The sequence below is a fragment of the Oreochromis aureus genome, linkage group 18 (genome assembly GCF_013358895.1).
Source record: "Oreochromis aureus strain Israel breed Guangdong linkage group 18, ZZ_aureus, whole genome shotgun sequence".
NCBI lineage: Eukaryota > Metazoa > Chordata > Actinopteri > Cichliformes > Cichlidae > Oreochromis > Oreochromis aureus.
In genome coordinates, this window is record NC_052959.1 from 14,158,937 (window position 1) to 14,175,808 (window position 16,872).

The window sequence follows — 16,872 nt, forward strand, 5'->3', positions numbered from 1 at the left end:
ACTGTTCAGACTACTTCCATCAGGAAGGAGGTTCTGCAGCATCCGGTCCCGAACCAGCAGACTGAGAGACAGCTTTTCCACCAGGCCATCAGACTGCTGAACACGTCATAGACACCTCACCCTCACTACTGGAACTTCAACATTATGCACTCCATACTGTACATTAATGCCACTGTTTTGCACATACCTACCTCTGTATATTTTATATTTTATATATCTTATTTTATTGTTTACTCCATTTCATTTGTAAAACATGTATATACACACTCACACACACATACACACACACACACACACACGTAGAAAAACATATTTAGTACACACATTCAGTAATGTATATACCTTTATATATGGTACATATATTTATTACTTTTTAGATTAACCATTTTTATATTTTGCTTGTTGCACGTTATTGTATTTTGCACAACTCTGTTGCTTGTGAAGCTTGCACACAAGAATTTCACTCGCATGTACTGTACCAGTGTACCTGCACATGTGACGTGACAATAAAGGTGATTTGATTTGATTTGATTTGATTTGATAAATAAAGAAAACTTTTCAAAAGAAATGGCAGCTCACTCATTTAAACACAACGCCTGCAGGAGATGCTACAAATAAACACAGGTCTGGCTTATAGAAGATGGAGAAGCAGACAATCTTCAGTCTAGGTAATAGTCGTCTTGTTTTCTTACATGGTGAGGGCTTGAGCCAAGACTTCACCATGTAAGGAACCACATTCTGAGCTGTACCTGAGCCACATCAGTCACAGCCAGGCACCCACACATCCTAATTACCATATTCAGCCTGACACTATGCAGACCTCCCTGCCCTCTCATCATAGGTTTAAAATGTGGCTAGAGACAGTGAAATGTGCTAAATTTATGTACAATGATACTTCTGGTCTCATGCAGTTCAGAAGTTGTGATTGGCTTGTCAGATTAAATAGGGGGTCTCACATATTACAGTGCTGCAAAAAGACCGGGTGCTCAAAGCTGCTTCTGCTCATAGGCAAGCCATAAAGGAGGGTCATTCTTCTTCTGAGCTGTATAACGTACAACATGTGCTATTTTTGTCCTGTATCTGGGAAATTTCTGAAAAACATCAACATCTATTGGGTGGACTGAGACTGTTTAAGCTCATGAATCCTACTGACTTTGGAGACTGACTGTCTTTACTCTGATTTTTGTTTCAGGGCCACCACGAGGTTGACATTTTTGGCTTCAGGTTAAAACATTTTGATCAGTCATATTCCACAGCATTTGGGTCTCACAGCCATGGTGTCCTAAGTATAAGGAAGGTTGGAATTTATGGATCCCAAACAGTAGACAGAGTGTTTAGAGTGCTGGTAGAGGTCTTTTATAGTTGTAACAATCACAAAAATAAGTATCTACACTGCAATACAATATATGCAAGGCTTCTCTATCGCTTCCTTCTCTTGTGCAGTTAGCTGTATGTGACTGCCCTCTTGTGGAACTGCAAGGTCCATGTAAAAAAAACCCCCCAAACAAACCAAAACAAACAACAAAAAACAAAAAACAAAAAACAAAAAACAAAATCCTGTTAACGTCTGCTTATCAAAGCTGAAGAGATTGAAGTAATGAAAGATACTCATCATCATACTCTCATCAAGAAAACAAGAAAAAGAACATAAAACATAACACACACACACACACACACACACACACACACACACTAACCAACAGGCACATGCATCAGTCATTCTGAGGCAGCCACATGTGAGGATGCCTTCAGGGGCTGAAAATGGAGATAAGGTGCTGGATGAATGTGGGGGAGCTGAGAGCACCTCTGTGTCTGCTATGTCCTCCCACTCAGTGTGCAGTGCGAGAGGCAGACACAGAGCATTTAGTCTATTTCAATCCCCGGAAATGTGAGGCCTTTTCTTCACTGTTCCCTCCAAGACCAGAGTGACTCATCCACACTTGTACACAATCAGACTTCCGCAGGCGGCGAAGCAACGATTCCAGAGAAATCAGACCCACTAAATGGATTACGATTATCAGTCACATGCAAATGACTTAACCTGCTGTCAAAGAATGGCAAAGGTTTGTAGGTTTGTTTTAACTTTACACATACACACCGGACATTTACAGAGAGCAATACAGGCATAAACCTGAAACTAAGTGTAGATGTTTTTTTTTGTGTATGTGCAAAGGAAAACATAAAACACACAAAAGCATCAGCAACAACAGCACTCAGAGAGCACAACTCCTCCCACAGGGCAAGGGTGATATAGCTTTTAATGTTTTATTACAACACTATTTTTATAACAACACCTGACCTTTGACCTATGACCTTAATAAAATACACAATTTTAGTATGTAATGCTTTATCTTTACCCGTATGATTGGCTATAATCCTTGGCTTCTATAATCTGGAAAAACCTGAAATTTTACGATGTTTACATGGAGTTTGTGATTTTGCTAAACTTTATGGCATCATTGTGACGTCACACTGCGTAATATTGAAAAAATAAAGTGTGTTTTAGAGCTCTCTTTATGCCCTTTCATTTGAGATGTTATATTTGATATGGTTTGTTGGAATTGTTTTTCAAGGTTAACTTTGACTTTGGGGGCTAACAATGAAGGTCAATGACAAATGCTTAGCCAACCTAGGTACTCATGCCCCCAAGATCTAGTATATTTTGGTGAAGTTTGAAGATGATCCATAAAAAACTGTGGGTACATTTGGTGTGACCTAGACCCAAATTTCACTAAATTAAATGAGGTCCGGCTGTTATTGGTATCTACCATCACATAAAATTTGAACATGATATCCTGAAAACTGTGGACGTTAGACTGCAGGACAGACAAAGCAAGAAAACCGACTACATTGTCCCTCCCTTCTGGGGGAGAATGAATTAAAAGGAAGAAACAGGTAAGGAAACTTGCTTCTGCGCATGCTGTTGCCCACGCTAAAGCAAAACAGGACTGCAAGAATACAATCAGGGTCCAGAGGCTTGCTTTATTAGCTGCCATGACTGCTGTCCTTTTAAAATATTTAGACTGGTATTATGCTGCTCTGAGTCACCCGCTAGACACAACAGAACGGAATAAACTGCCCTATTTGAAAGGATCTGCTTAAGATGTATCTGTATTCATGGAGTGTTTCATTTTTTATGCAGTCCCTAATTTTATTTACTACTTTATGTTATTTATTCATTTTTCCCCACATTGTCCCAAAGATATTTTAAAGCATCACTGTTTATCTGGATAGTTTGAAAAGGCTTATAAAGGCAACATTATTCAAATAATATCCTCTAATATAATATTTTTTGAAGGATCGTGAGCCAAGATAAGTATGTATGAAGTTATCAAAGTAAAAAAAAAAAATGCACAGAGAATGGCTTTTGCTTTGACTGTTTGCCTGTGGCAAATTTCCAGCAACAATGAGATAGCTTTGCTGTAACCTTATCAGACAAGATGTCACAGATATAAAGTTACTAATGTAAATACTAGTGGACCAAGTAAAGAGCCCTGTAGGACCTCTGTAGGATAATGTTATTACATTATTATTATTATTATTGTTATTCAGTATAACAATCTGTCAAAACTAATAAAAAAAGCATATTGAAATTATGGACTGAAATGCAGAATAGCTTTTTGAACTCCTCTGGATTCAAAACCTCCCCATTAGGCCAGCTGTCCTCTCATTGGCTGCCTCTTGCAAACAGAAACTTTGAATAACAGGCTGGTGTAATGTCTGTACTCACAGACCTCATTAATTGACTTTAGCCTTGTTTAATATAGGCACTGAACATTATAGATTTAAAATTTATGGTTAAATATTATTTCTGAATCACAGCGATGACAAAAAATAGTCAAATATATCATTTTGAGGTATTTCAGTACTAAAATACTTAAATTAACTTCTGGCTTTGTTTTTGTTTGTTTTTTTAAATTCTGCTCAAAGGAGGATCGCCATTATTCATAGAGTGGTGATCACGATGTCTCAAAAGATGCTAGAGAAGGAGATGTCCCACACGATGCCATGCAAAGTGTACTCATGGTGGGATCTCAGCTCAAGAGTCTTAAATTTTGGTGAATCAGTTCTGTGATTCACATTCAGTGTTTGAATTCTGCTTGTTTCTCTCAATACAAGACACTGAACTGAGGAAGTCATTTTTTTTTCTCTTGAAAAATAACATGGAGTCCTTAAGAGATAAGCGATAGCATTAATTCTTTATTGTCATTATAGTCATACCAAGTACAATAGTACAACGAAATTGGAAACTGTCCTGCACTTTGCAAAACACAACACAACACAACACAACACAGTTACTTAACTTAATAAAAAATAAATTAAAAAGAATGAGTGTATGTTTTTATTGCACATTGTTATTATTATTATTATTGTTGTTATTGCCAGTGGCGTGTCTAGAAAATTTTTGTTGGGGGGGCCAGGTAGGGGCACAGATTTGGAGAAGGGTGGCAGATGTAATTGGCAGATAATGTTAAAAAAAATTCTACCAACAGTTAACCATCATTCAATAACCCTGTAAACCTAATAACTGAATTTGCTTTTGACTCTTATTAGAATGAGTTTTAATAGTGCAAAGTTTTTAGATACTGCGTTGATGAAGTACAAGAGATACAATCAGTGCTTTGTCAGTGTTTATTCAGCGTTCAAGGACAGCAATTTGCATAGTATTTTACTGACATATAGGGCACATATGTTTTGGGCACAAACATTTTTGAATATTAAAATACAAACATTTTTAACATACATTTGGCAAATTAGCCAATGCAAAACTTTAGCTTCTTTTTTTAATAGGCAGATAATCTTCTCACAAACTGGTGTTTGATTTTGAAACACAGAAAAAGTGGGGAAACAAATGAAAAACTAACATTTGAATGAAACCTGAAAGCAAGTAAATACTTTCTATGCTGCCTTATGGTAAACTTTGGTAATATTGATGTATAAAGAACAACACTGGCTGATGATGAAATACAGTCAGCTGGCATGGTGACACTGCCAGTATTAACATGCAGGGCTGGACTGGGACAAAAAATTGGGCATTTTGACCAGAGACCGCCCACCAGGTATTAAAGCCATAAAGCCTTTGAATGAAAACAACGCTGTTGTGACAGTGATGTACACTGTCTTGTTGGTATATGTATGATTTCTATACATTTTACGTCAGATAAAAACTTTGTTCGCAAGATTCAGATAATTATTTAATAAAAGCTAGATATTTTAAATGAGAATAAGTAAGAAAAGTATTTCTTTATGCCCACCTTTCCCTGTTAATGCCCTACCTGCCCCCCTGGCATAACTTTGCTAGATCCGCCCCTGCACAGTTACCAGCTGTCAGCTACTTAGAAAAGGATCCTGGTGTTATTTGTCTCTCAGAAACAGTTCATACCTTCCCTTCAACTCATTCATGTCACCTAAAAGGTAAACCTGTTTCTCCATCACCTGTTCAGCTCTGATGATTCAGTAAGGACATCTCCTGGTTTCATCTTCATGTTTCCCTCTCACCACATATCCAAACAGACATCATGACCAGCAGCTTTTACAGCTGTGGCTCCAGCAAACATCAGCTGATACTAGAAATTAATATTAAATAAATTCTAACAACAGCTGATCAAGCTTAAAGGTGCTGCTGTTGTTTAGCGCGACATCCGCTGGTTTCCTCTTTCTGGCGCAAAGTGGGCGATAAACAAACAAGAGAGAAAAGCCGATCAGCTGATCATTGATCAGTTTCATGATTGAAGTAGCAACAGGAGAGGGAGGGGGAGAGAAGAAGAGGCAGCTGTGCAGCAAAGACACAGTCCAGCTTTGTGTCTTTTTCATTCTAGCTTAAGTACGGGACAAACTGCGTCTCTTCTCAGCTCAATACAAAACCTGTAATATTGTCTCTGAATGAGGGACCATTCCATTTTTTAAGGAGCCGTTGGCAACTCTACTAACTAACCTTATGAATAAAATAAAGTTCACCATCAGTAACATCATAGCACCCACCCAGCTGTATAGAAACTCCATCATGCTAGCTAGTACGCAGTACGAGTTATTGTAACTGACTGTAAAAAGTCAGCACAACGAAAATAAACTCCACCTAAACTTGGTTTATATCTGACCCAGATAGACTGCAGGTCATAACTTCTTACCTGAAGTTCAGTTCACCTGACACTCGGACCAGCAGCCGCCTCGGGTCTCTCCTCCTCCTGCCTACCCCTTCCCTCATCCACCTGCTAGCCGCCGTGGAAGCTCCGCCATGCTCGATGGCCAGTCCAGCTATGTTAAACTGTTCATCTTTCGCTGAAAAACTGTTTTCTGTGGTGCTGTCTTTCGTGCTTGGCTCTCCTACCTTTGCTAACATGATGCTCATAGCGCAGAAGCCGATGCTGCATTCACTTACACTCGGATATCTGAGCTTCACTGTGAAAACATAATCGTACATTTGATATTTCATTGGATTTTATTGTTTTGGCTTCGGGGTGGCACCTGGGGTGGCCAGTCTGGTTGGGGGGGGGGCACCACCCCGCTGGACACGCCACAGGTTATTGCCCCTCCCCCCCAAAAAAAGTCCAGGGAGGTAGCCAATCGGGTCAGAATTGATCAGGGCTATTGCCCTGTTGTAAAAGCTGTCCTTCAGTCTGTTTGTCCGCGACCTCAGCAGCCTGAATCTCCTGCCAGACGGCAGCAGCTTAAACACCCGGTGTCCTGGGTGTGTACAGTCCTGTAGGATGCTGTGTGCCCTTTTGAGACAGCAACTGCTGTACAGGTCATTCAGGGAGGGAAGAGGATGTCCAATGACTTTCTGGGCCATACTGATGACCCTCTGAAGTGCCTTTATGTGTGCCGTGGTGCAGCTGGAGAATCACACACAGATGCGGTATGTCAGCACACTTTCAATGGAGCGACGGTAGAAGACGATGAACCATTTCTCTGAGGAGTCTCAGAAAATGGTGACGCTGTTGGGCCTTCTTTAAAGGAAGTGTTTAAGCTCCATTGAAGGTCTGTGTCTATGTGCACATCCAGGAACTTGAAACTGGACACCCTTTCCACGCACTCCCCGTTGATGCTGACAGGCTGCAGCTCAGACTTCCTCCTTTTACCAGCTCTTTTGTCTTGGTGATATTAAGGTCCAGGTTGTTGTCTGCACACCAATCCGACAGCCTCTGAACCTCAGCTCTGTGTGCCGTCTCGTCTCCCGCAGAGATGAGCCCCACCAACAGACACTTTTGAACAACAGATTTGTCAGTGCACACATTTAACTTTCAAACCCTTTCAAATGATTCTGTGATAAACTGCAGTCTCCATCTTACTTTCATCCCTTGCTGAGCTGTAATCCCTCCTTTGAAACTGCTGCAGTGTTAAGCGTAAGAGTACCTACAGCAAACGTTTATTTCAACTTTCTTTTCTAGGGTTTCTCAGCTGTTTCTCGGCTATACATGATTGCCCTCTTGTGGTTAGACTGGACACAGCTTCAGTATTCACCTTCACATCCTCATTTCAAACTGTAAGAGTCTAAAGCCTCATTTGACGCATCTGTAAATATTTACTGATATAGATTTAAAAGAAAGAAATATTCAGCAGTGAAGACACCGTGATTAGCAGAAGCATGTAGAACACATTCACGCATCACTGGCAGTATAAAATGGACCGAAAATGGAGATAAGATGCTGGATGAATGTGGGGGAGCTGACAGCACCTCTGTGTCTGCTATGTCCTCCCACTCAGTGCGCAGTGTGAGAGGCAGACACAGAGCATTTAGTCTATTTCAGTCCCTGGAAATGTGAGGCCTTTTCTTCACTGTTCCCTCCAAGACCAGAGTGACTCATCCACACTTGTACACAATCAGACTTCTGCAAGCAGTGAGGCAAAAAGGAAAGGAAAACAAAAATTAACTACCCAGTGGGACATGAGGCAGTTAATCAATAATCTGATCCGCACCACTCATGTTTTACTGTTTGTTGATGCTGTCATAAAAACATTTCGGTATCACTGTTTTATCTCCCTTTATTTTCTTATCGTATCTTTCTGTCCTTTCATATCTTTCATTTGACAGACCAATCACGTGGAATCTGTTTGATACTTTACGAAAAATACCCTCAGTGTATTATATTCTTTAGCATTACTCATGACTTGTGCACGTTTGCCTGCTGTTATCAACATTCTGAAGTACGTCCTTATTAGTCATGACACAAAACACAGCACAGGTTGTCTGTGGTTCAGTAGGGAGAGGAGTTCATACATTTCATGTAATAAGATTTCCAGGTGTCTTTAAAAGGAAGCTGAACCCCTGTTTGCCTCAGATGCACTCATGTGTGTGATACTGTAAATAAACAGTGCTATAACCAGTATTAACAGATTTATTAGACCACCCGTCATTACAACAAGAAAACAACTATTTTATAACTGCCATTCAAACCTAAAAATGACTGAATGCATGTTTTTCTACCCATATTTGAGGCCACTGGACGTCTCAGAGTCACAATTCAATCAAGCATAACATTTATTGTTGAGGAATACAAGTGAAAAAAAGTAATTCAGCATCTTAATGAAAAATAATAATGTTCTTCACTGTTTTCTCTGCTTTTTTTGTAAAATAATAAAATTGGAAATTCATGCATTGCAAACAATAATATATTTTAATACTAAAAATGTCATTTTGATTAAAGAGCTTGTGCACACTGGTGGATTAATCTTTACAGCTGTGGCATAAAGTGTTAACACTGTACATAAAAGGCCAGTTTCCAAACATTACAATATGTTAATACTATGTGGTGGTGTCTATAAGGCTGTAAATGTAAGTGACACCAACATCTGTTATAATGATTTAAGAAAAACAATTAAATATTGTTTATCTTGTCAGTAAGCTTAGTCACTTGCTGATGTACACGTGCTGATGGGAAACTTGTGTAAGGAAATCCTGTTGTTTACTTGTAAAAACCTAATAAAAAATCACCTTTGATACAACTCAATAAAAGATATGACAAAGATAATGATGTGTTTTTTTCGTTTTGAGAAAATAAACAAGGTTACTTCCTTTTAGTGCATGCTATATAATGCCTTGTAGGGAGAGGCGCTGACAGCATATCTCGAAAAACAGAATGAGTGAAATGATGAAGACCTTACTGACTGTGTTAACCGTCTCCCTGTTCTACCTGTGTGTGGCTGAGGTAAGTCAGCTGGACGGCCAAGCAGGAGAAGCCAATCCAACTGAGAGTCCCGTCATCAATTCAGCCTGTCCATGTGCTGAAGAAACAGCAGGGAACGAGAAAAACTACATCCAACTTGCTTTAATGTTAAAAGGACTGGAGGCCAAGCTGAAGGACACTGAGAACCAGTTTGAGAAAAAGTTGGCGAATCTGAGGTCAGAGATCCAAGGTAAGATCATACCGTACAGCTGTGAGTTTTTATTTCATTTATTCCATGTTTTCCATTTTAATAATCTTTTATATTCACGCTACACCTCAAGGCAGTCGAGTGGCATTTGGTGCATCCATCAGTAATGTTGGAACTATTGGACCATTCAATACAGAGATCACACTGCTCTACAGGAATGTCTACTTTAACTCAGGCTCTTACAACCCTGCAACAGGTAAACTTAACATAATTATATGTATTTGTACACATGGGTTTATTGGTTAGTTTTGCAGTATTTGTACTGCATTTCACTACCACTACTCTGCTACTCTGCTTTATAAGCTGTAACTGTGTCCATCATCTCCAGGTATTTTCACTGCTCCGGTCAGAGGAGTTTATTACTTCAGCTTCTCTGGTCATAATTCATCATCTAGACCAATGGGGCTGCGACTGATGAAGAATGGAGAGCAGATGGTGACAGTGTACAACCATGTTGCTGGAAATCGCCCTGAGACGGCAACCAATGGCATGACTCTGCGGCTGGCTGCAGGAGACCAGGTGTACATGAGGCTCCGTGCAAACACCTGGATTTATGATAATAACAACAACCACAGCACCTTCATTGGCCATTTGTTATTCCCTCTGTGACTAAGATAAAGTTCAGACAAGCATAGTTGAAAAGTCAGATATGTGAGTGAGGAGAAAACCTTAAAACAAAGACATTTTGTTTATGATTAGTGGACGTGTGGAGAGAAGTTTATTTCAATACAGCTAAAAATAACATGGCTAAACATTAATAGTTCTGTATCTTCAGTTTTAAAATATATTACTGGCTGCTGTGTGACAAAACCCTCAAAAACAACTGGGATATAAATGAATGAATCACTGTATAGTAGGTGTAAAAAAATGTTTATTTCACTGGTGAAATTTAAAGTTTTTTTCTCAATAAAGTCATTTTGATAAAAGTGTGTGTGTTTTTAATTAAATGAACAATGATTCAGGTTAAATTAAAGCCATATATGTTTTTTAGCTATATCTCAAAATAGAAGCTCCTCATTTAAATCCCAAGACCGAGTTTACAGCCCCCAGCTCTGTGAGACTTTGTCACAGCTGATCTTTGAACAGGTTACTCATACGCTTTGTCTGATGTCTCCTATGCACAATATTTTATGCTGTAGTTTTGCACGTTAGCATGATAATATTTACTAATCAGCACAAATCTTAAATTGTCTTTTAACTTTACACAAACACAGGGCATTTACAGGGAACAATACTGGGATGAACATGAAGCTAAATGGAGCTGCTTTGGTGTAAGGTGTGTGAAAAAGAGTACTGCATGGGCGTGCACAGCTCTGTTAGGTCCAGTATTAAGTATGTGCAAAGGAGAGACAGAAAAACACAAAACACACAAAAAGTCATCATATACAAACTCTGTAATAATGAAGTAATGGGAAGAAACAGAGAAGGTACTAGGAGGAAGCCTGCCTCTGATCGCTCTGTGGCCCACACTAAAGCAAACAAGACTACAAGATCACCACCAGGGTCTCAAGGCCTGTTTTATTATCCACCATGACTGGCATCCTTTTTAAATATTTAGACTGGTATGTTGGTGCTCTGACTTGCCCGCCAGACACAACAGGAGCGAGTCGACCCAACCAAACAAAACATAGCCCCCACTCATTTAAAATAATCTGCTTAAAATGTATCTGTATTCATGGAGTGTTTTATTTTTCATAAGCAAACTAATTTTATTTACTTTTTTATGTTATTTATTTATTTTTTCCCCATATTATCCTGAAGATATTTTAAAGCACTGCTGCACAACTGGATCATTTGAAAAGCCTTATATAAGCAAGATTATTAAATAATATCATGGAGTGTAATATTTTTTGAAGGATCATGAGCCAAGAAAAGTGTCCATGAAGTTATCAAAGAAAACAAAAATGCACAGAGAATGAATTTTGCTTTGTCTGCTTGCCTGTGGCACACGTTTCCAGAGTGCTGTAAACTTGTGCCAATCCTCAGTACACAGTATGGTGCACAAATCAAGAGTGACATTGTAGGAAAATTATATCTTACAATATCACTTGTGATTTGTGCATATTTGCCTGCTGTTACCAGCATTCTTAAGTACTTCCTTATTTGTCTTGTCACGACACAAGATCCAAGCGGCTGTAGCTCAGGAGGTAGAGAAGGTCACCTACTAATCAGAAGGTTGGTGGCTCGGTTTCTCCTGTCTGCATGCCAAGTATCGTCGGGCAAGACAAGTTCAGGCAAGCATAGTTGAAAAGTCAGATATGTGAGTGAGGAGAAAACCTTCACACATATAGGCAGGAGTTTGGTGCTACTAGTGTGCTTTTAGATTTAACTCATTTTCAAATGAAATTATTTTTATGCTATTAATATTATTATAATGTTTGATTGTGCTTTTTAAATAAAGATGATGATGATGATTAAAACATGACCAATGTCAGCCCACTGTCATCTGGGACTGGCTCCATGAGCAGTTTTAAACAAAGCACATTCTAGACATTCATTTTTCACACATGGTGAATCATTGTTATCCAAATCATAAATCTGGCATAACTGTTGTTAAGTGACATATGTAAATCCCGAATGAGGAAGTGGAATGACTGCGAACCCCAGACTCATCTTGCACAGTCACCAAGTTAAGTTCATTGGTATGTGATACTTACTGTAGAACAGTCATTCTCAAACTGTGGTACGCGGCTCCCTCTAGTGGTACGCAGGAAGGCTCCAAAAGTATAATAATATAGCATGTTCTGACTGAGGGATTTCTGAAAAATTAAAATGTACAGCTCTGCTATCACTACTGACATAAATGAAGACAGAAAACTAAACAGCAGTGACATTTTAGGGTTACTGAAGTTGGGCTAGTGGGCATAAAATGATGCGCTACGTGATCGCTAGCTACACGGCTATGGTTAGCATAATATAAACACAAATTCACAGTGAAGATGGAGGATGCTAACTTTTTCCACTCCATAAAAGTTAACGTGAGGGTTCCCGATGGCTAGGGACAAATGCAAATGCGACTAGTGTGCTCTAAGGTAATTGTGTGGTAGAGCTAGCACTTTTATTTTTGATATTTAAAGTAAATAAATGAGTACTTGTGGAGAGTTAGAAGTTGTTGCTCAATTGCTATCCACCTGCGCGGCTGCCTTCATCTCAACCGCACATTACACATTTGTCTGTAATAATAAACACCGGTTATGGAAACACAAATGGTATTGTCTTTTTGTGTCTCATTGTTACTCCACTTATGTTAAAATCAGTTTGATGCTGTAGAGGAAATAGTCCTTCAGCTTCTAGCTATGTAGACCATTTCCAAAAGAAACCAAAAAAACAACCCAATTAGGTCTTTTGAGATAACTGACAGATAGGGTCTTGTGAGGAAAGATAACACTTATGTTATACTTTGAATGATGTAGCTCTCACTTTAGAAATTTGCTAATTTATTAACCTCCCACAATGTGACTATTCAAAGTTGGGACCAGGAAGCAGAGGTGCAGTCTTACGTGCCTCTCTGCAGCTTCCCTCCTCCTGTCATCTCCCTAAAACCACAAAGACTGACAAAAAACAAAGTATAATAATTAAATTGTAAAAAGAAAATAATAATAATAATAATTAAAAGGAAGAGTTACAAATATCATCCTGAAATACACCAAACAGTAAATCAGTTCAATATAGATTATTAAACATTAGGTCTCTTTCTTCTAAGTTCCTGATAGCATATGATTTAATAACTGATCAACACACTGATTTATCCTGCCTTACAGAAACCTGGTTACACATTATCCAGGTTTATACATTAGTTTAAATGAATCAGCACACAAGAGTCATACTAAGTCTCAGAAGCCTCAAACTACAGGGCGAGGAGGAGGAGAGGCAGCAACTTCCACTCTGGTTTCTTAATTTACCAAAGACTCAGAGAGTTTTAATTCATTGAAAAGCCTGACTCTTAGTTTTGTGCATCCTATTCTTAGGTTAATGATAAGTAATTCCTGTAATGTTATCTTCTTCAGTGATATGTGCTAACACAATGTAGACATCCTACCTAAACTCCTCCTCCACAACTCTTTATACTGGGGCTCCTTTTCACAAAGAAAGCAACAAATCAGAAATGCTGGACTCCCATGGTACTGATTATCTCACTGGGAAAATTAAACTAGGTTTCATTTCCTCATGTTGGTTTCACTGTTTTCAAAGTCAAAAAGACTTGATTTATCCCCAAGGGGCAATTAAGATAGATGATACCTTGCCGACCATACATACAATACACAAACATCACATTGGGGAGACAGGTCAGGCTAGGTAGCACTGGCTGGTCGACCACACGAGCAGCGACCGGAACCGAAACCATAGAAAATGCACAACATGAGGAAAGACGAGGAGAAAAAAAGAACTCCCCCCAGACTGAGCTCCAACAGGGAGATCAGCTTGAGAACACTTTTCTTTGATAACAACAGGTTAGTTAGACTATTGTATTGTATACTTTCACAATTACAATAATGGGGCGTAAAACTGTTTTTTCATGAAGTGTAATTCAAGATAAATATTCTCTCCGAGTTGTCTTTGTACTTGTTTATCGGAACTGAAGAAAATAGGAATACTTCCGTCTTTGTGATATATACATAGAGAGAGAGCCTTGTGGGTAGAACCAACACAGAAATTTTGAAAAGATGAAGACTGCAGTAGCTGTGCTAACCTTATCCTTCTTCTTTCTGTGTGCAGCTGCCTTCCCTCAGCTGGATGGCCAAGCAGGCAAAGCATCTGAAAGTGAACGCTCTCTTGTTGAGAAACCTCAACTCTCTGCTAGGACAAATGAACAACTTTTCCTAATATTACGAGAACTAGAAGCCAAGCTGAATAATGCTGAGAAGCAGCTGGCAGATCTGAAATCATCAATCCAAGGTAAGAACATAACACAGCTGGAGGTTTTTATTCTGACATGTAAAGATCTTTATCACTGTACTGATACAGGTTCATGTTTTGTTGTTGTCAAACAAAACAAATAATCCCATATTTTTATGCACCTCCAGGCAGTCGTGTGGCATTTGGAGCATCTATCGGCAATGTTGGAAATACTGGACCAATGAGTGCAGAGATCACACTGACTTACAAAAATGTCTACTTTAACTCAGGCTCTTACAACCCTGCAACAGGTAAACTTACCATAATTATATGTATTTATACACATTTGGTTTATTTGTTAGATAAGTGCTGCATTTCACTACCACTATTCTGCTACTTTGCTTTATAAGCTGTAACTGTGTCCATCATCTCCAGGTATTTTCACTGCTCCGGTCAGAGGAGTTTATTACTTCAGCTTCTCTGGTCATAATATATCCACTAGACCGATGGGGCTGCGACTGATGAAGAATGGAGAGCAGATGGTGACAGTGTACAACCATGCTGCTGGAAATCGCTATGAGACAGCAACCAATGGCATGACTCTGCAGCTGGCTGCAGGAGACCAGGTGTACATGAGGCTCCGTGCAAACACCTGGATTTTTGATAATGTCAACAACCACAGCACCTTCATTGGCCATTTGTTATTCCGTCTGTGAGCTCAGACAAGCATGATTTGAATAGCAAATGAGTAAACAGAACAATATTGACATGTAGAGTTTGGTTGATTATTTTTGGTGGTGACAGAGGTGGCAGGGTTACCGTAACAATCTACAGCTTTAGAACTTGGTGGTGGTGTCAGAATTAAAACCAACATTTTATAGGAGTTTGTGTCTCAATGGAACAATAAAGTCTGAATATGTGCAGCAATTTCACTTCTCTTCTTTTTTTTAGTCAGGTAGGCTCCTCTGACTCATTTTAAGGTAAACGTAGATATATATATATATATTTGTTTGATGTCTAGAAGTGATGTCTCAGTTATAATTAATAAAAGAGGTATTCTGATTTAAGTCTGTGTATTTCTAGTTTTTTGTTATTATGTGCAAAGCCATCCAGACTTGGGCTGAGTTAAGGTCACTAAAGTTCTCGCTACATCTGGCCACGTTTGTGGAAATAATTCTGTTACAACAGCTATAAATAAAATTAATAATATGAAGAATTAAACACAACAATTATTACTATTTGTTATTTATTATTTAATTGATGACAATTAATAATCCAAAATTAGGTAATGTGTACTATTAATCTATATGAAATATATTAATAAGTAGAATGATATATAATTAAAAAAAACAAAATACAAAACATTTTTTTAAGACAAGTATTAAATAACCGCATTGTGGTTTTGCATGTAAGCATGTAGCATGTTCAAATACCACATCTTTGAAAGTTTTTGGTAATGAAACAAAAAGATGGACAAACATCAAACCTCTTTTCTGGTGAAAAGAGATGAAAAAGGAAAGATGGCTGTACAGTTGATCCTTAGGCTATAACTGAACAAATATGGTATATATATAAAAAAAAACATTAAACAAGAGTTTGCTGGTGCTCACATTTTATAAAAAATCACTTTTACTTAGATGATTTTATTTTTCGGTTACAGAAGTCATTTCACAAAACTAGAAGTGTCAAGTGTTTGGATTACCAAAATAAGCAGAACACCATCAACTTTCCTTACCTTGATTATTGAGCATGCATCTAAATATTATAATTATAGTTAGATTGCTATTTCAAATAAAATACATTTAAATTCCATTTAATTACTGGGGAACTATGCACTCAATCATGGGATACGTTATAATATGTTGGCCACAAACATTATGAAGGAGTAGGTAAACTTGAGCACTGTAGTGATTTAGGGGGATCAAAGAGAGAAAGCAAAAAGCAATAGCAAAAAAGTTACTGAGTAAATAACAGGAAATGCATAAAAGCGAGACACAAACAGTGCACAGCAAAAAATGGAAACCTGTAAAAAGAACTAGAGAAAATACAACAAAGGTTCACTCTTGTCTGAGAGACCTACAGACCTACCTGCCCACCCTTGACAAAACCTTAAAGACATAAAGTTAGTTATTTAATGGTTTGTATGTGTGCCGCCTCTCTTATATGCTGAAGGTAAGGATTCATCCCGCATTATAGCTCCTGTGTGCCACTGCTCTCAATGTGCATTTAAGAAAATACACCATCCTTCAGCATTTTGTACTGAGATCGATGGCTGGAGAACAGTGGAGACAATGTGTGTAAAATTTCTATTGGTTAAATAAAATACCATTCAGCTCTGTTGAAATGACAAACTTTTGGGTCCATCTGCCCAGTGTTCAATATGACACAACCAGAGGTCAAGGTGGCCACAGTTTCTTAGAGATGTTTTGTATTAAAAAAATTTTTTTTTTGGATCCCAAATGTAGATCCTTTTTTATGATTGCTGAAATCAGTTTAAAGATTGATTAAAAAAATATTAGTTAGGAAATTTTCAACTTATGAAATGGAGCAGGTGGGATTTTTTTTGGATTGTGACAAAGTTACAAAGTTTACCAACATAAATTTGAAATACAATAATAATACAATAATAAAATAAAACTGAGGTGTAATAGACACAAGACTATC

At 38.3% G+C, this 16,872-nt stretch overlaps 2 protein-coding genes across 3 annotated transcripts; both read left to right on the forward strand.

The window, feature by feature from the left end:
• Positions 1-9,244: 9,244 nt before the first annotated feature.
• LOC120434230 (complement C1q-like protein 2) lies at positions 9,245-10,236 on the forward strand. The gene is made up of 3 exons (XM_039601903.1): positions 9,245-9,354; positions 9,446-9,568; positions 9,701-10,236. The coding sequence occupies exons 1-3, from the start codon at positions 9,270-9,272 to the stop codon at positions 9,979-9,981; spliced, it is 489 nt and encodes a 162-aa protein (XP_039457837.1). The 5' UTR covers positions 9,245-9,269; the 3' UTR covers positions 9,982-10,236.
• Positions 10,237-11,907: 1,671 nt separating this feature from the next.
• On the forward strand, positions 11,908-15,253 carry LOC120434539 (complement C1q-like protein 2). 2 transcript variants are annotated; one of them, XM_039602770.1, is made up of 4 exons: positions 11,908-12,014; positions 14,089-14,268; positions 14,397-14,519; positions 14,644-15,253. In XM_039602770.1, exons 1-4 carry the CDS (start codon positions 11,963-11,965, stop codon positions 14,922-14,924), a joined length of 636 nt encoding a protein of 211 aa, XP_039458704.1. In that variant the 5' UTR covers positions 11,908-11,962; the 3' UTR covers positions 14,925-15,253. The 2 variants fall into 2 exon arrangements, 1 of the variants encoding a protein (XP_039458704.1); XR_005609160.1 differs by lacking the exon at positions 11,908-12,014 and adding an exon at positions 13,765-13,823.
• The last annotated feature ends 1,619 nt before the right edge of the window (positions 15,254-16,872 follow it).